This window comes from Tympanuchus pallidicinctus, unplaced genomic scaffold, assembly GCF_026119805.1.
Source record: "Tympanuchus pallidicinctus isolate F22 unplaced genomic scaffold, pur_lepc_1.0 scaffold1, whole genome shotgun sequence".
Lineage (NCBI taxonomy): Eukaryota > Metazoa > Chordata > Aves > Galliformes > Phasianidae > Tympanuchus > Tympanuchus pallidicinctus.
This window is the reverse complement of record NW_026294618.1, coordinates 22,239,667-22,260,412: the sequence shown is the minus strand read 5'-3', so window position 1 is coordinate 22,260,412 and position 20,746 is coordinate 22,239,667. Positions and strand designations below refer to the sequence as shown.

General features: G+C 38.0%; 2 protein-coding genes across 2 annotated transcripts in view; both read right to left on the bottom strand.

Annotated features, from left to right (window-relative positions):
* The window catches only part of TMEM14A (transmembrane protein 14A), a 199,077-nt gene that overhangs the window by 65,869 nt on the left and 112,462 nt on the right, over positions 1-20,746 (bottom strand). The gene's annotated exons all lie outside the window — the stretch shown is intronic.
* Positions 1-20,746, bottom strand: part of AGPAT5 (1-acylglycerol-3-phosphate O-acyltransferase 5) — a 56,330-nt gene that overhangs the window by 24,400 nt on the left and 11,184 nt on the right. The window contains exons 2-5 of the mRNA XM_052697637.1: positions 16,925-16,994; positions 16,606-16,721; positions 11,269-11,358; positions 2,967-3,057 (exon numbers count right to left, since the gene is read on the bottom strand). Coding sequence (XP_052553597.1) covers positions 2,967-3,057; positions 11,269-11,358; positions 16,606-16,721; positions 16,925-16,994 — 367 coding nt within the window. The remainder of the gene's footprint in view (positions 1-2,966; positions 3,058-11,268; positions 11,359-16,605; positions 16,722-16,924; positions 16,995-20,746) is intronic.

Below are 20,746 nucleotides of genomic sequence, written 5' to 3'. Positions count from 1 at the left end.
TGCCTGTTCCACAATGGGTAAAAATCTGATTGGGCTGGAATTGTTTGGCACTTGTAAAATGTGCAGAATAAATAATCTTCAGTTTTTGATGGTAGTCACATTGCCTTTAGATGACAACATTCTCAATTTATCACCACACAACTAGGATCCCTGGAAGTAAGCAACTTTTTGCATCTCAATGTAAACAACTGAAGTGGAAAAAAATTGGTATTTTGTACAGAACCCAAGTCTAAGAAGTCTAAGACAGAATAAGCTGCAATATAGAGTACAATCTGTATTTTTAAAAGTTACCTTTCAAGGGGGAGCCTCAATCACCTTTAAATTCTTTTGCATCCTTTCATCCTATTCATAGACAGATAAGATTTATTTAAACATTTGTATCGATGGTAAAGACATAATAGTTGCTGCCAGCAATCTGAAAAAAAGCTTTTGGGATGTGAACCTCTGCATCTGTTTCTGGACTGGGTTTTAAACATTTTTTAATTGGTCTCTGGCCAACTGTAAGAGACAGAGACTGTGTCCATTATTTATACTTTCTTTAAAAGAATATCAAGCTATGAGATGCAACTCAATAGGTCATATTAAGACCAGGTAATTAAGTTCAGCCCAATAATTCTGCTTAAGCCAATAAATCTTCTCTAGAAGAAAATCCAGCCCATGGAAAATAAAAATAAACATCAAATCCACAAAACTTTTCATACTTCCTCTCTGAAAAACTAATAAAACATATACACACAGTTAAGTCAAAAACAGTGTTTCAGACAGCATGACAGTAAACATGAGTTATGTTTGTGCTCTAGGAATAGCTGTGTTATCTTTGGGTACAATATCTCTGGTTCCATCTGGCAGAGAAAATAACACCAAATCAATGTTTAATTCTTGCAAATTAAACAACTTTTTTCTATACTACATTTGCATTATTTCCTCAGTACGTAAACTGTGCAAAAGTGTAGGAAAAAATACCATTATAAAGCTTACTCACATTTCAAGACGTATTTTACAAAACAACAAAAATTCCCCTGCATGTCAGTAAAACCAACACTGCAGCACCAAGCTCTGCATTAAAGACCAGGTAAAATCATCAGACATTTTATTTCTCTATAATGATCGAAGGGCAAAATTTAAGTTAAAGAATGCCCTCATTCTCTGACTGGAAAAGCTACTGGACGCTGTGACTTTCTAACTTTTGTCTCATAGTAAAGTAGATGTCTGGGGAGGTGTTCAGCTGCAGCTCTTGTGCTGGAGTCCTGCTTGCAGCCAGCAGCTAGAACTTTGGTGGCAAAGGGACTGCCAAGCAGAAGGTGCAAGCCATGGCTGGCACTGCTGCATGGCAGGGCTCTGGGGAGTAGCTGTTGTCTCCTGCTGGTGGTCACTCAGAGTTCCCTTGCAGCTTGGAGGTCCCCGACATGCGTGGTCTGTGCCTTGTGGCTCCCAGCCATAAGGACATCTTGGTATGCAGCTTTTAGCGTCAGGCAGGCTGGCCATCCTGGCCAGGGATGCTCTAGTTCAAGTGAGTATCAATCTTCCCACTGAATTGCAGGGACAGTTCCCACCCTCTCCGTATAAAAAATTGAGGAGAGTCTAAATTTTTGTGAACAATAGCAACAAAAGAATTCAGCAACAGGGAAAAGCAGATCAAGAGGATTCTACTCTAAACTAGAAGGTGCTTCCTGTTTAGTAAGTAGACGCATTTAGTGTTTTTAAAGGAGTAACCCTTACAAAACAAAAACAGACCAAACCTAGAGACAAGCACTAGAAGAAACAAACAGGTGCTCTGAAAGCACAAAACAGGTTAATATTATTGTTATTATTATATTTACTGTTTTTCAAACTGTAGATATGTAATTCAGAGGTTTGTTAAAGTAATGACAATGAGAGCCCTTTCTCTTCTCTGAAAAAGGAGAGGAAAGAAACACCTCATATCCAACACCCCTTCTGAACTCTCAAAGAACCGCCACAACTAAATGAAACATTTGACTTTCATTTCCGACAGGAAGCTGAAGTGATGAATAAATATGTTATGACTTCAGCTCTTTGCACATACGCACAAACAAATTCCATTCTTCCCAAGGATGCGAAGAAAGGCATATATCCTTTTGGACAAGAACTAACAATGCTTAATAGCTTGATGATATCAACAGGCTGATTCACAGACTTCTGAATTCATTTCAGCATGTCACAGAAATGAATTTACCAGACCTATTTGTTGGTCTTTGTTTACCTTCTGAATGAATTATTTCACTTTTCGTCAACAGGAAAAAACAAAGCCAGGAAACATGTTGACGGAACTGCTGGAGTTAAAAGTTTATGTGTATTGTGCATTGCTGTGAGAAAAATGAAAACGCCTGGGAGCCTTTGCCAAACATTCCTAAGATGAAATAATTCTATCTGTGGTTATGGAGAATATGCCAATGCTCACCGACGCAACTGCGAATAAATTTCAACCAAGGAGAGGTAAGATTGGAAGGTGAAAGTGGAACAAACCCTCTTGGAGGAAGTAATCGTAGTGTTAACAGTAATTCAAGAGAAAGAAACAGAAGACTTTCCTTTAAGGTGCAGCATTCCTTGTGCCAAATACTCTTTATGTCAGTAACAACCGTAAATGGAATTATAACGTCGTTAGACCAATCAGTGACTTGGTCCTACGTAGGTTGTTCCTATGTCCTTCAAGAGTAGGAAAAGGAGTGTTCATAAATACATATAAATAAAAGCTAGAGAGAACTTCCTTGCGAATGAACACTCCTTTATAATCTGAAGTGCATGAAACGTCTGTACACAAAGTATATTCATCTTACTCTGGTATGAAACACATTGGCTTTTTTGGTTTTTTGAGTCTAACCCTTAAGTATCAAGCAGGAAGACTTAACAGTCCTGTTAAGGTGAGATCATCTTCATTTTACGTAACATTTTATATAACATATGTTAAACCTATAATAAAAGAATGATATCAAAATCTTTCTGCTTACCTTCTTTTTCAGCAAATGATTGACTGTCTGCAATGACTTTTGGTATCTCTGGATTGTAACGAGTCCCCTCTGGAAAGATCACTAAAAACATCTGTGGGATGAAAAAGCAAAACAAAACAGAAAGTTCTTATAAAGAATTCAAGCTGATTCCTTTTATAGAAATTACCAACACTTGACAAGTCCACACTACATTTAGTTCACACCATCTATTACCCTAACTATAGAAAGAAAAAATCAGAATATTTGAGCTAAAAATTTCTTAGCTCACTGTTTGGACTTCAAAATTATTTTCTTAGAATGTACACCACAGGTATCCAGGTGATTTAGGAAGGAAGATAACATGCATTAACAAAAGCAAGGAAATCAGGAACAGCTGACATCAATAACAGTATTGTTTTTCTAAGTGGATTAAGACGAGATATTCAGAAGTACCAAAGTAATATTCAACTTGAAATATAACATCTGTCCTTTGACACATCACAATGGATCTAAATAAGAAGTGTTTTGCTTTAATACAGATCTTGCATCTAACCTTTCTTTATACTATATAAATTTTGTGCCATTCACAATTAGGAATACCATTAATTGAAATTACAATGGCTCTGATATGTACCTTTATGGATCTCACTCACGTAGGAGTTATCAAATATATTATGAACTTGAAGTGATAGCTTAGCATAATTTGATGAATTTTCAATTTGCTTTTGAAACACAACAGTGATTTTCCAACACACTCCCCTGCCCTGCATCATCTCCTGCATACAAAAGTAGAAGAAAACAACACTTCATTGTGAAAATTTCATACTCATTTACAGAAGAAAAGGCTACTGCCACCAACAGTAACTATGATGGAACTGAACATAAACTAACACATGCATACCAAAATCACGCATACTCTGCCTAGGCTATTTAGTTTCTTTGTTATTTTTGCAGAAATAAGTCTCAAGAAACGAGATAATGGACTTATAAAACAGTACAAGAAAGATTACTAGAGCACATGAAGACCTTGGTGGGAGAATGCATCACAAAATGATGCATGGTAAAATAAAACCTCAGAAGAGATAAACAGGACTATAATGTGCTTCTGGCCCATAAAATATCAGTGTGTTGGTATTTTGCACTTGATGATGGCAGAACAGTAAAAGAAAAGAATGAATGCAGAAAGAAAGGACCTAGCAAGTGAATTCTCCAGAATTACTGCAGAGAGGAAGGTGGAAATGTACTGAAATGCAGAGAAGGGAAGAAATCTAGGAAATGAGCTGGCTGGAGAGGTCAGTACAAGATCAAGAAAGAGGAAAATGCAGTATGTAGCTGAGAATCTAGCAAAGGAAAAAAAAAATTAAAATGGCAAAACCAGCAGAGCACGGTAAAGAGATGAGCTGCAAGACTTTCTGAATGGAGCTGAATGGAGCTAGAGGAAAGGCTGTACTCACAGCAGCATGTTTGCAGAGAAGGAGAACTGACAGACTGCAGAGACTGGTAAAGTCCAAGAATTTTCAAAGATCAGCAGAAAGCCAAGATGTATACAGATATTATGGGGGAAAAAAAAAATCCAAACAAAAATAGCAGCACTAACTAAATGAAAAAGAAACAGCAAATGAAAATGGGTTTAAGAGGCATGGAGTTTTGCATTTTATCCTAATGTGACAGCAGCATAACCACAGGGATGGACACAGGAATTCTCAGATCAGTCAAAATTCGCACCTTCCTCAAGTCAACATGTATGCATGCATGTTGAAAATATTTAGCTGGCAAATGAGAACTTTCCAGAATTAGCTGGAAAGGGCATAATATTCAAACTAAGATGCATTTCTCTTTTCATAAAGACACTTATATACAAACCATGTAATTTGGATCCTTAAAATAGCATGTCAAGATGAAGACACTTCCTCCCTCATTACAGCTTGACTGCTCAGCTCCCAAGTGTAGTATAATGGTTATAATGTGAAAGTGAAGTATGCAGGAGAGGAAAACCTTCCCTGGTATCGAGATCAGCTCTTAAAAACACATAGCACCAATAACAGCCTTCAAAGCAGCAAATCTGATTACACAATGGAGCACAGAATCTACTTATCCTGGTGCTAGATGCGTAATACAAAGCAGGGGAGAAATTATTTTTTAATTATTCTTCTAAGCCTTTAAAACACAAGCAGCTGAGCAAGTTTGCTGACCAGAATCTGAAACCTCTGAATTAAAAGCATACAATACAAGGAAGTGCTTTATGCTTGAAATTCAGCATATATAAACCTAACGTGCAAGCCAATAGGACTGCTTTACCTGGGTAAAACTCAGGAATGCAAATAGAAGCCCTGTTATATTCACAGTGTTGCTGATGACACTCTGCTGGTGCACCCAGCCTACCGAAGCTACATGCACCACTGGATCTTATCTTCTCCCAACATGGGCAGCAGAAGTTAAAACCTTAAGCACTATATCCAGAGATTATAAGAATTACAAATCTCTAAAGATTTTAATAACTAAATAAGCTCCCCTGAACTTGGATTAAGAACTGCTGAATTGTAGGAGCACTTTAATTGCCTAGAAACACTAGATGCAGCTAAAGCCTTTTTTTTTTTTTTGTTACAAGATGTTTCATTTAGAGCCATTAGCTACATAAAAGCTACCTTCTTTGAAAAAGACAAACCAACCTTTGCATTACCACAGTCCCCAGTTCTCTGACAAATCAATTTTAACATAAGCTAAATAGATCCCTCTGTTCAGAGGGAACTCGCATTCTTCATAACTCTTTCTGTATAACAGACAAATGTCAGGATACTATCTCTGATCAATTCAAGTTTCAAAGAGTGGATTAGGATTCAGCTAGTAGAATTTTACTGACTTTGGTTCAAGCCAGAAAACCAGAAGAGGCATAGGTTATCTGAGGAGCTCCCAGTGTGAAGTCTGTAAACTTGTCCTTTATTCTACAAGTTAAAGGAATGAATGGGTGATGACAACTGCTTTCATGTGTACAGCAACTCTGTTAATTTTCTCAGCGTTGCTAAAGATCGCCAGCAATGGCACAGAGGGGGGCAAAGCAGTGCTTATAGACAGGAGGAAGCAGCTGAGGAAGTCCTCGAGACAGAACAGTGTCAGAAAAGTACTTGGTGTAGCTGCAGCTGAAGGGGGCATGAAGCAAGACACAAGTCTCCAGAACACAGAACAAAGGCAGCATACAAGGAGAGGAGGTGCTAAAGAGAAAACTTGTCCATACACAAGGATTTGAAGGGTGTCCCTACAGACAGCAGCTGCCACTCTGCAGAAGGACATACAGCAACAAGAAAGTGGTGCTACTGACTGAAGATATCCTGCATTTATGGTGCTGTTGCTGAGAGCGTGACATGAGAGAACAATTGAATTTTACAAACTTCAAAATCATATTAAAGCATGCATTTCCTTAATTTTAGTATTTTCATTATTGCATCCTGGCAACTAGACGTGTATCTGAATTGATTTAGACTCTTGCCTGAAAGATATACTTCTGATGAACCAAATGAGAAACATTAACACCCAGATCAATAACTGAGAAAGATACGGTATGAGAAAGCATATCTGGCATGATTTGAACACAATACAAAAATCAATATAAGGAAAGCAAGCAAAGACATCCAGGATTTGTAAAGAAATTGCCAGGGATTTACAAAATAGGAAGTATATGACAAAATGATTACATTAAGCCTTATAACAGCTGAATTAATGTATCTGTCCTCAGGCTCCTGCTGTTTGGTTGGCACTGCTTCAGATGACAAAGTTTTATACAGTTGTCACATGAATGACAAAACCAAGACATAGTAACTAGCTAAATACTGGCTGTACTGGGCTAAATCACAGAACCATAGAACTGCTTGGGGTGGAAGGGACCTCAAGGATAATGAAGTTCCAACCCCTCTGCCACAGGCATGGTTACCAGCCACTAGATCAAGTACTAGATCAAGTTGCCCAGGGCCTCATCCAGCCTGGACTTAAGTACTTTCAGAGTTGGGTTATCTACCTCCTCTGGGTAACCAGATGCAGCACCTCAAAAGGCAGGTTTCCTTTTCTCTAGGCAGGACAGACTGTAACACAAGTCACATTTTCAAACTGAAACTTGCTGTTCAGAAGAGTCAACTTTCTTTATAAACAAGCAGACTGAGTATAGTATGTATACTATCATATATAGTATATAAAGTACTTGCTGGATAGATCATTGCACTGAGAACTGCTTTTATCTTGTTACAACTTATCTGAAAACAACATCAACACAAAAGTGCCCTTCAAACTGTGCCATAATCTCACTCACAAGGTGTTACGCTGCCATTTGTTAGCCATCAGACAGATTTTATGTCCTGTGAACAAAGCCACAGTTTTGAGTGAGCTTTCCCAATGAAAGGTGCAATAATGAGACGTGTGTATAGTTACATTAGTTATGCGATGAGTTGAGATGGAAAATAGTTTCAAGGAAGAAATAAGAAAATTTAGCAGTTGAAGATCTCTACTATGAAAATATACAGGAGGAGCAGTGCTTTAGGCTACCATCAGAGCTTAGTGTACATCCAAGCTAAAGCTCCACTGCTTTTGGGAAGCAAGGTGGAACAACAGGACAGAAGGAGATGCTGGAGGCAGGTGGAGTCCTAAATGAGGAAACAGTGCCACGCAGCCCCCTGCCCCAACATGAGATTGGCCACACCAGACTGCTAGCCCAAGCCTACTGTGCATGTGAGAGGCCAAGAGGCTGCTTTAATTTTCTGCTCGCTTTCCATCTCTAATTTACTTTTCATTATAGAAAAGCCTAAAAGAAATCAAGTGAAAGGAGGCAGTAAAACAACAAAAGGGTTTGCTAATCTAACTAGAGCAGGAGGCTGGGTCCATATTCCTACGCGTCTTATGTTTCTTAATGGGAACAGAGATGTCTCTGGACAGATTGAACATTAATCATTTGGATTCTTTTGTTTAAATTTTATGTGGAGAGAAACTGTAAATAACCAAGTGACCCTTAACACGGATTCCCTTCCATCTCTCTCTATTGGCAATAATTCTTCCCGTAGTGGCTGAGAGGCAAGATTTTCTCCAGCACTACATTAAAGGAAAAAACCTCCACCATGCAAGCCTGCAACAAGCAAGCAGTCACAGCAGCTCACTAAGCAGAGCAAAAGCATACTCTGAACTGCAGCATCCAGTGCATAAATTTTAACAGAAATGTAGAGTAGTACACTCATTATTTTCACATGAAGCCTGCAGCAATTTGTTCTTGTGCTGATGAGTTCAGAGCATACTTGTTTTACTGATTAAAATGTCTTCATTTTAAAAGCATTACAGTTGATGTGAACACCACACTAAGTCAGAGCCAAAAAGTTTATTCATGAATAATGCACTAAGGACACAGGTTATCACGTCTTCTCTCAGTAGTAATTGCAGGTTAAAGAGCATTTATGGCATCTACATCTAAATTCTCAGATAAAGTGGATTATAGAAAGTTCAGTCTTCCCTCATATGACAGTTCAGTGGTCTGTTTTTTACCCCAGCGTATGCAATCATTCCTCTCCGTAAAAAGGCCTTTGACAATGTCAGTTTTGTAAAGTGTGAGAGTCCCTTTTTATATGGCTTGACTGAAAGTGATTTAAAACAGTACACATTTTTATAGTGGTTAAACATTATTCTGCTGTACTGCTACCCTGTACAATAGGAGGACAACGGCAACGCTGCTTGGTAAGCACACCCAGTTTTTGTGCCTTATTTCCAACTCCAAGGAACTTCTAGACAGCCAAATTTCACCAAAAATCAAACACATCAAGTGGTCCCACATTTACTAAGCAGTAGCTGAGACAAGCTAGTTTTTCAGTCCAAACCACAATCAATGAGTAGAAAGAAAGAAGATTCCAGGAAAAGAAGCCTTCTGGACTTACTTTATTTATTAATCACATGTAAATATCAACCACCACGAAAAGCAGAACCCACAGTGGAAGCAGCTTTAAAGAGAAGCTTTTTGCTTCAATCACCCTTTACACTTCAACTAATGCATTACTCAAGTTAATGTATAGCACTGGAGCCACTTACTGAATCTGAATGCTACTTACAGGTTTCCAAAAGACATGCAGAATTAGGTGAGTTTCTAGACATGCATTCCTAAGACTGCATTAAAAAATAAAAAATCCAAATACTTCTATAAAGCAGAGTGATTTAATGCAGACTTCAAATCAAGGCTTACCATAACGAAAACATTATTACAACAACCTCCCGTATTTCAGTGAATGCAGAGCAAAGCCAGAAAACCAGACTCAACTAAAAGCTGAGCAAGAAATTAGTAGGTCTTTGTGGGAAAACACCCTGCCAGGAGATTCCATCCAGACCAACGAAAGCAAACTGAGCCAGTGCTTTGCTTAGGGGGATGACTTCAAATACATTTCTCAGATCTTCGTTTGTCTTTGTTTATCCAATTACACTGCAAGTTTTACAGAAAGCAGAATCTTTGCCACTTACATACAGAAAATAACAATGTAATGCAATATTTTCAACATCTCAGAACTCTCCTGGGTAATGGAGGCACAATTTACTGCTATTGAATATGGCCATCTTCTCTCTATAGACATTATTAGAGAGACAGATCTAAATATGCCTATGCTTCATACCAGCTAAGCAACTGCCAATGAGCTCCAGAATAGAAAATGCATTCTCAAGAAGAGATTCCTAAGCTAATATAGTCCCAGATGATACACTGAGGCATGCTAACAGGAAGAACAAACATACTAATAAAAGAAATTACACGCTCCTAAGGAGTGTTTCATGAAGACGCAATGAATAGCAAGTACTACATTCATCCTTACAGTAATGCTAAAATATATATATGTTTAAGCTACTTTCTAACCTAAATTTCTATTTTCCACTAGCAAAAACATTTTAAAGACACTAACAAATACAAAGAATTTATTAGCTACAGAGTACAATATAACAAAGGTATAATCTAATAAAGAAAGCATTTTATCAATGTGATTGAAACCAGAATTTGGACCTTATCAACACAAAATGCTCCAGTAGAGAATTACAGCATCTTTACAGGAAGATGCTTAGAGAAAGACAAAAAGTCTATTTGTCCACGTTACACTGTGCTGCGGAAGATGCACATTGTTTGCTGGTGCACTGGCAAGACTTGCTCCCCTTGAGAGGAGCACGTGGAACATGTGGAATTCTACAGAAATGATGTCATTTCATGTCAGCCAAAAACTCAGCTGTGGTAACGTATGTCCGACCACCGTAACTTAGCTTCTCAAAATGGGAAATAGATTTACTTAATTAAAAACAAACAAGAAAAAAACCAACATTCATGCTAAATCTTAGTTCAAGACAGGACTCAAACTCATTCTATCTTCAGCAGGGATGCTTTACTCATTTAAAGCAGTCAGTAAGTGTAAAAACACTTTTTCAACACAGACACATCCACATACAAACACATGATCTCCAAAAAAAAAAAGGAGTATAAAGCTCACAACAATCAATATGTTCCTTTTACCCAGGTTTCAGCTTTAAGAGGTTTAGTATTTGGAGTGGAAAGTCCTAATCATATTGTTCTATATAAAATGAAAATGTAACTGTTCTATATCAAGACTTGCCTGAGTTGGTTTTCATAAGTCTAGCCAAAAAGGCAAGAAACATTTTAATGCACAGCAAGCAATGGAAACGAAACACACTGATTCTAACCACTGAGCCACAAACCAAAAAGGGAGTCATGAGAAAAGTCACTTGGCACTAGCAATCGTTCTTCAAATAGAAAATTATCGCAAACTGTTTTTGTCAATTTTGATCACTTTTTTCTTCCTGCAAGTGCAGCGGACAAAATTGCTCAGTTCTAAGATGTCATAGTCACCAACAGTGGATTGATCACGGGGATGACTAATTAAAGATTTGGGAAGAATACTTCTTGACTTTCAGAAGGATAAACAACTGGTAGTCTACACAAATACCCGTTTCTGACAAGGAACAATGCAGTAGAAAAATGCTACCTTTTGAAACATGGGGAACATTGGATATGGTTGCCAAAGAAGTTACATCAGCAGTTAATAAGTGTTCTAATATTCATCTAAATCCTCCCTGCTCTCTACAGACACAATCAAAAAGTTTGTATCATTCATAAAAGGACTAGTTTGATTTCCAGCAGTTTCACCAGGGAGTTGACTCTAATCAGAAAAAATAACTGTAGAGATACAGAAAAAAAAACCAAATCCATGACTGTTCTCTTGTAGGTGGGGGATATGAAGCATGAGCTCATTTCTCCAATGACACTAAAAAGGTCAATGAAATGATGAGAGGAGGGGAAAGCAAAGTATTATCTTACCGGAGTCTCAGCTTTCATCTGGGCCCGCAACTTCCCTCTCATTTCTTTTTCATTGAATTTGGCACTTCTTTTTACATAGACTCCTCCATGCTAGCAGAGAAAGAAATGAAAAGGATTAAATATTTAAATAGTTTAACGTAGAATATTTGATAAAAGAGCAAATAAGATGACAGCAATATCCACCCTTATGACTCACGCTATAAATTGCCCACAAGACAATTTCTGCTAGGATGAAAGCACTTGAAACTCTATTTGCATGCAAGCAAGTTCACAGAATCTGTTTATATAAAGATCAGCTCTACAAAGAATATTGTAAGATGTTTGAAGTGTCTTGTTTAGAGGTGCTAAATAATTGATTGGAAGACAGCAATGGAATCGTCCACAGACAAGCACCTTAACTTGTAGATCGTGGGAAATCAAACAGCAGAATTCACTCACAAGTAGTTGCAAGCTAACTAATTCAATGTTATGTGCCTCCTCTTAAGCAGTGACTAATACAAATATTGGAGTTACATGTATTACACCTATACATCCAAAAATTAGCACTCAAGTAAATATCATAGCTCATGAAAATGTCTTCATGTACTTTACTAGAGAACTGAACCTTTAATAAGATAAAAACAGAATAAGGGAAATGATTCTATTGAAGTATTATAACTTACAACCACTACAAGAAGTTGGACCATTTCTTGGAAAAGATTCATTTTATAACTTGTTCCACACAGTTTATCACAAAAACTTTAGAAAAGGGATGATGACAAAAGCACGGAAACACACACAAGTTTTATAAAGAAATTAAATCTGCTTCATCATATCCCCCTCTTCCATACCTTTGCTTTACATACAGCCTAGCCACATCACATAGTAAACAAACATGCTTCAAAATTAACAACTGATGCAATTAATTAAAAAAAAAATTCAAGAAAAAAAATCTTCCAAATAACAATTTCATCTTTAAATGCTGTCTTCTTAAGGGATTCTCTACCTCATTCCCTAACTCAGACATACCCTTCTCTGCCTGCCCTGACTGTTGGCACTAGGATTTGTCAGATAATTTCTGTTTATTTGTGATTTTATATACCACTAATTGAAAGGTGACAATAAAAATTCTAAGAGCTGAACCTCAATCAAATATTTCAGAAGATACAGTATGTTGTAGAAACTACAGCGTTGTGGTGGGTGAAGGTATTGGGTTGAGATATCATCTAATTCGTGCAGAATAGGCAGGACTAAAGCTGGAGGGTTAGGAGGAGACAGCCAGAAGAGAAGGCTGTGTGAATGTCTTTGCTTTTTCATGGTGTGGAGCGATGGCTGTGCAACTGTTCAGCTGATGATACTTGATGAGACATATTGCCCTCCAAAAGCTGCAGTGAAAAGGAACAATTCAACGGTGCATTAACTCCAATATTAATAATCTGTATTAGTGGCTGTGCCTCCCTCCATGGTGCAGTGGTCAGCTGCAATGCTTTGCTGTGTAGCTCTGGTTGGCAGGGGATCAGAACTATGGAGGGAACAGAATGCCCAGTCTGCCAAGGCTGGGCTTAAGCAGGATGGTGCACAACAGCAGCCCCAGCACATGAGCAATTTACCAGTATCAGACAGATTTACAGCGTGAACAGAAAAACCTTCCATCAGCTGTGCAGCAAACACAGCCACGTGCTATCTCCACACTTCACATGTAAGGCTGTTTTTAATATCTGACAGTAGTAAAGGGAAACAGAAGTCTTATTTTAGAAAGTGACAGCATGACAACTGCTCTGATGAAGGGCAAACTCAGTGTGGTATGAGAAATGAAGCATCTACTGTACAAGAGTTCCATATAATCTGCAAGTCACCACTCTGAGTGAACTCAGCTCAGTTATCTCTAGCACTGACAACAGTCATCTCTCATTCATCAAAGTCTTCCCTTACTTAGCAAATCACTAACCAGCTGAACCCCCTTCTCCTTATTTTAAGTTCAGTAAACACGCAGAAGCCAAGTTACTGCTGCACAGTTTCTTAGGGACACCATGCCAATGACAAACCCAGTGTCTCCACCTCAGACTACTTTCTTGCTCAGAAATAGACCTGTATTTCCCATGAACATGCAAGTATACAGACAATGGACATATGAACAGACAAATAACCCACTGTAAGGTCACCCTCACAGCACATAACCCAACTAGAAAAGTGTTGCTTTCCCTACACACAGAGATACAAAGCCAAAGAGGCAACATGTCACATTAGCTAAATAATTGGCTAAAATACAGAAACAACCAGAAGTGTACGTGAGCTGATGCTGAACAACAGAAAGGACCTACTTCCTCTGTCAAAGAGTCAAGCAAACTTTCAGAGATCAAAAATATTTATCAAAGTTATGTCCCAGCTTCACCAGGTGGCATAAGATGAATAGGAGCTGGCTGCATTTTGGAGGAGAGATAGGGCAAAACAAATTTTACGTCCATCCAAAAATAATAAAGTTAGTTTTATGAAATCTCACTACCTAATAAATCAAACTTGGAACATAACAGGTTAATTAAGTAGTTCCTTTCTTTTTGTTGCTATGAGATATCTGCCTTCAAAGAAGAATGTCAGTTATGCGACTGTATACAGCTCAAATTCCCCGATTTGTATTGCATTTCCTTTTCAGTAAGAGATCAAATATATGAATGCTTTTCAAAACACGTTTCTGGAAGTATTGTTTTTAAGTTTCTAATTTTTTTTTCCGCTGTACTTTAAAAGCCCTTCTCTAGGTCAACAATGGATTATGTTTACAAATATACTTCCTTTGTGCCTGAATTTCGCTCTCCTGGACATCCAGACCACGTTTATTTCCAAACAGGATGTTTACCTGAGGCAGGGAATATGAATTCTGTGAGCATGTCGTAATTACGCGGCTCTGGAAACTTTTAGTGGAGTGTAAGTGACATCACTGACAGAACATCAACAGGAAGGGCAGGAAGTGTTTTATGTTTTTGCACTGTTTGGTGTGATAAAAACAATAAAAATACCTATTAGCGTGTGCTGCAGTCCTGCTGCATCCCGTATCCGTAACCTAAACACATGCATCACCATTGTCAGTAAGCAGCCTTCCATTTATGCCAATGAATTACATTTATATATATTTTTAACTACCTATCTATACAGATAAAAGTATATCCATCACTACGTCTCATAGAAGTTGTATGCTTTGAGGAATATGAAGCTGAACAGGTTTACTTATTATTTTTTAATTAAAGCGTAGCTCGTGTATGGATTAATTTCCACAGGAACCTTCTTTTAACAGTCAGTATAGCAGACAGGAAACTGAACACCGGATATTCCACAAAGCAATAGTCATTTTCCAAAATTTTGGAAAAAAAAAAAATTTGGACACCTAGTGAAAGCAGATGGAATAGATATCCTGTCTGTAGTTTAATTAATCAGACTTAAATCATCACCAACGTAATGATTACAGGCAAACTGAAACAGCACGTAGCAGACTGGTCACTGTCTCTTTAGTGGAATCAAAACGCAGAGATCTGGAGTGTTGGTGGGGACAAGAATGAGGGCTACTCAGAAAGTAATGCCTTCTATCTTATTCTGTTGGCCCATGATGTCAGAGGCAGATGTTGGAGGCATGGCAGCAGAGGCTGAACCTTCCCACCAACATTCCATTACATTTTGTTTCCGAGTGACAGATGGCAGCAGAGGGGCAGTCTGACAAAACGGTGTCTGACATGGAAGTGCGTATGAAGCAAAGCTGTGTTACTGAGTTCCTCCATGTGGAAACAATGGCACCCACTGACATTCTCTGACACTTGCTGAGCGTTGATAGAGATCAAACAGTGGATGTGAATACATTGAGGTGGTGGATGTGGCAACAGGGTGTGAAGTTTTGTATTCATTTAGGGGACTGGGAGAGCAACCTGTGTACCAATAAAAATAAATCACAAATGGTTTTACTTTTTTTTCTGCAGCATATTTTTTTTTCTAAACAGTACCATTTTAGATGAAAGGATAGCAAGCACACATGCTTCAGCCTAGCTTTACAGCTCACTCATTGCCTAGGGCACTCATCCAGAGGACAACAAAGACATTCAATTTTCAGGCTGAAAACAACATTGATTGAACCTGATCTACAGGTACCTTGGGGAACACTTGAACTGCTTACACACTGAACAGAAAGCAGGAACCTCAGTGGTATCTGTGCTCTAAAATAAAAGTGAGATAGTTCAATCCCTAGAGATGGGCATTTTCGGTGACATGATCCAAGTCTATGAACCTCTGTAGGCACCTACACCAAATGAAAGCAACATCTGATTACTGGGAAAGGAACTGTTTAAGGCACTTTCTACATCACACACACTAAATTAAGCAGTTCATGGATCTGAGCCTCCCCTCTCCAACAGCCTTTAAACCCAATCCAAATTGCACTGGTTTATTGGAGGCAAAATATGAGTCAATCAGTAACAGCTGTAGTTGGTGCCAGCAAAGGGCTGTTCTGCCTCCTTTCCTCTTCCCACCAGTGGTTGTATGCTCAACTTATGGATGCAAGAGTGAAGGTGCTGAGACAGACAGGAACACACAGCCAAAAACAAAGGGACCATAGCTTCCAATTTGCACAAGCTTGGCTCTGTTCTAGGATACAATACCAACATTGGGCATTTCATATTTGATATACAGTTTACAAAGGAAAATTGTTCTATTTTGAATTTAGACTAAAAATGTCAAACACTACCAACAATACATTCCTCAGTAACAGGGAGGGGTAAGTTGCCTATTCTTCACATTTTCCTTTACAAACTAGTAAGTTGGTCACTCTGAAAGTAAGGCGTTCTATTTATTTCCACAAAAACTACAACAGATGTACAACAACATTACTTGATACAGCAAATTCTCAGCTACAAAACGGTTTTTCAGTCACCAACATTAGCTATATTAAGATCCCCTTTTACATTGTATTAAAACCAAACAATTGAAAAACAAATAGCTCACTAAAAATCCCAGTTTGTGGCATAACAACAAAACAACCAACCAACCAAAAAAAAAACCCCAAGAAAGTCTGTTTTCACTTACTGCTAAGTGAACAGCATAGTAAAAAGAACAAAGAACAAAGTATTAGAATATTTTGAAACAGCTACTAACAGATTCTACAGCAATATCTGTAGCTACTAACGCTGCCCACAGCAACTATTTATAAGTAAACTCATTCTTTAACAACTCTCTCAACTCAGCTGCGCATCTAATCACACAGAGTGAAATGAGCTATTTTCACATTCAAATAATGTTAGCTCAGAACTCCATCTTCCCAACACAAAATAAACACATCATATACATTTGACCCACACTGAGCAAGGAAGAAGTGAATGGGCTTACCTGTGAAAAATACCACCCATACAATGGAAGCCACTTTAATCCATCTTTCAAAACATATCGGACATGCCCAAGTGCATTCTGCCTAATTGCCAACATGTCTGCAATAATCCAATCAACTGCAAAGACAAAAGCCAAGAACGTTTAGTTAAACTAGTTTATACCTGCCACTGATGAAAGAAAAAGCACATTTTGTACAAAGAAATATAATTACAGGCTTATGTGCTAGAAGTTCTGATGGAAAGCTCATTAAAGCAAGGCTGGAAAGAGACACAGCAAACAGATGAGCAGATTTATAAAAGCGTTATGAAAAAATACAAACCTGTACACTGATGATTTGATAAATATATTATATTTTCTTTATTTTTTGGCAAATCCCCATAGATTATTACCTAAAAAATAAAAAATGAAGCATTATTTTATTGTTTATAGTCATTGTATTAGTCAGTGATAAGAGTGAATGAGGTAATTACCTATTTTCTAAGAAAACTGCCAGAGAGCTAGCATCATTAATCCCATTAATTTATCAGAATCCATCATGTATACAATCTATTTATCAACAAGGAAGTTAATACTAATTAATTAGGGCACAAAAAGTTTATTCTGTAATTATGATTCAGCCCCAGAATGGGATCCATGGAAGACAACTTACATTCACAAGATCCCTAATGCAATTAAAGTAAAAGCAACCTTCAGACATGTATTAAAACATTGTTTAAGTTCATAAATCTAACATACAGCATATGCTTCATTCACACAGACGGTTATGAGTTCAGTTCAATTTAAAGCTGTAAGTTCTGCTGAATTAGATAAATTAAAAAAAATCTCAACCATTTGCCACAATTTTAACCATCAAGAACAAGCGAAAAAAAAAAATAAAAAATCACAAGATGAGAGGGGGAAGGAGAATAGGAATATCTTTAAGTTGGGCTTCAGGTTTTATTATAATTTTGTAATGTTTTTCTCCATTACTTTAAGATTCACTTTTCGACCTTGCAGTTTTTCTCCCGAGTCTATTAGTGGGACAACCTCCTGAGAGTGTGATTAAAAGCAAGATTCAGAATTAGTAATCTGAACAGCTTATAAAAAGGATAAACTCAGGTTTATTTCACATATAAAATGAATGAAACCAGTTCAATTCTGAAGTGAGGAATGTCTATAGCAGTAAAGCAGATACTTTCATTATCTAACTCAGCTGACTTTTCTAATCAGGAACACTTCAGGTAGATTTCCACCCCACTCCCCCAATTCTTCGTTTCTAGAAATCAGCTGTATTAAAGACAAATTCTTTTTCGATGGGACAGCACTCACCAAAACAAAAGCACTACTTGGAAACCTTACCCACATATCACCACCAGTTCCACAGCATGGACTGTCTGGATATTTTAGCAAGAAGATGAATCTAATATTCAGAACTTGATCAAAATCATTTAGCGCGCTAGATCTCATATTCATTCTTACAGCATCTCTGAAGAATCTGCCTGCATCTCAGTTAATCTGTTACACCAAATAGATAACTTTTTGTATTGTAACACTATACAAACATCCCACAAAACTCTGTGTTTACATTCACAGTGTTACTTATCTGCAAATACAGCTGCACTGTTAACCAAATTTGTTTTTAGGACAAGAAACAATATCTTGGCAAATTGAGACATTCAGTAAATATGTGAACAAGAGATTGTCCAGTGTACAGTAAAGAGAACATGACTTATTTGAATTTGGAGGAAGGGAAAAGGTTTGATAGAAGAGATCACTACAACCAAAGGTCCTGAATGCTATCTGTGCTTTATAAAAGGTAAGAAAATATGAACAAGAGGAAAACAAAATCTGCCCTTGATGCTCTAAGACCTATTCCACAGAAGAAAACAAAACAAAACAGGATTTGAAATGCATAATTTATTATCTTAACTTCTAAAATTTTCTACTTTTAGTGTACAATGTCAAATTCCACTGTAATCAGAACCACAATTCAAAGCACTCACTTGTGACTACTGCATAAGTAAAAAGAAATATAATGGATTGTGTCTGCCAAATATAACAGTTAATCTGTATTACTTTTTAATTCAATAGGATTGGATGCAGTTCACTTTTTAATCCCAGAGGGACACCCTCTCATTGTTACTGTGAGTAGATTTCTGTGTACAACATACAGCCTACCGTAACAGTTAGCCAAAATATGTTTGCATGTAATGAACCAACACTTTGTAACTGCGACAAAACATACAGCCATATGACTACAGAACTGAAAAGCTCTATTTATAATTAGTCCTCATGAAAGACAAGAAAGGATATTTTACTTCCGAGTGAAGGAAAGAGTGAGAAAATCTGAAAAATCTATTGTGCCTGCCCTACTGGCTCAGCCTAGGAGAACGCAATAGCTTTAACCGCTCCATCACTCAGTTCAGCAATCTCAAGAAAAGGTTTCCGCAGTTCACTAAAAGCCAGCAAACAGCTATTCACAGATTTGATGTTCATGGTCAGGAAATGAGGGCTACAAACTACATGATATATATTACAACCAGATAGGAGTGGCACCATCCAGCCTTATTGCTTCAAGGTTTCTTCAGCTCTCACAGGACACTCCCGCTCTGCAGGCAGCCATACAACATTCCTTCTAAGAAGCTGCTGCTTTTCTCAACGTTTCCATAATAAATCATGAAGAGTCTTGCATCCTGCACAACAGTTGTCCTTCTCCCTCTCAGATGATGCCCACAAAATTCATCTGCTTGGGGACATGCAGGGGAAAAGTCCCTTCTGAGCAAGCCTTCAATTTCTGTGAATCCAAATAAATCAGAGTACCTAGAAAAATTATAGCTGAAGGATGCAACACAATATTCTTCTTCATGGTCTACAAAAAAAAGCGGACTTTGTGCTACTCCTTGCAGCAACGTCTCCATAGAATTCCCTGCTGCCACAGACCGTGCAATAGTAGCCAATTCCTTTTCAGACTGCTAGTGCAGAAGGTATCTGGGGAACACAGTGAAGGCAAGCATTTGAGAACTTTATCAAATGGAAAAACAAGTGTTCACAGTGCCAGGTTATGCACATGTCCCTTTTGAAGCAACCTCAAGAGTTCATAATAGTGGTCTTCCAAGAAGTGCAGGAAGTAGGAACATTTGCAGACACTGTCTGGCCAGCATCAGGCAGAAGGCACAGGATGTAGCTGGGAGGCAGCTTCCAGTTTCAGGAGAAGCTAACACATTGCATTTCAAATATTTTATGCAAGATCTCCAAATGCCAACAGTATAAATACATACACATTTCACAGACGTATCAGCTTGAAAGACTGAGAAGGTAAATGTGCTGTCTGTCACAATGAGGCAAGAGAGGCACCCATTCATTTGAATAGGCGCTTTCTTGTTTCATTAAAAAAAAAAAAAAAAAGCAGGAAAAAAAAAAGCAGGGAAAAAAAAAAAAAAAGCAGGAAAAAAATCACAATGAAGTCCAGCAGAGAAAAAAAGTTGAAAAGAAGAGCAACACAGCAAGCCAAATTGAACAGAGATTTGAGGGAAAATAGTTAAAATGCAGATTTGTAGTCTATGATTACTGTTGGTGTAAGTCTTTCTCATTCATTTATATAGCAGTGCCATCAAACTCAATGCAGACTGGGCTCAGATAAAGGCAAGTGGATGTTAATGGATTCCCTTCTGTAGAAGGGCCAGGACCCTACTGTCCACAAGCTCAGCAGGCACAAAGCATACCTTGGAGGTGTCAAGGCAGAGAAAGCCACAAGTTCTCCCACAGAGGAAACTTACTAACTCAGTGATAGACCAATCCAGGCATGCAAATTGGGGCTCCTGGGTGATCTGGTAACCCATCTTCTGCATCCATGGAAGCTTCTGCTTCTTCCAGTGCAACTTATTCTGCCAAGGCTGTAGAAGTGTGGTAGCTCGCAGAGCTCTGCAAAGCAGCCCTATATGGAAGCCATACTTAAACACACTGTAATTTGCAAAAGGCTTCACAGCAGCAAGGCAGACACCTCTGAATAAGGTTTCTATTTCTTGCTTAGGAAGCCTGCACACATTAAAGCAAATTAAATAATCATTTAATCACATCCTAGCTGCTACACTGGCTCAACTGGGCCATGGCAAACTAATTCAAGAGAGAAAAGTGATCACACTATCAAAAGTCCTGCATGCAG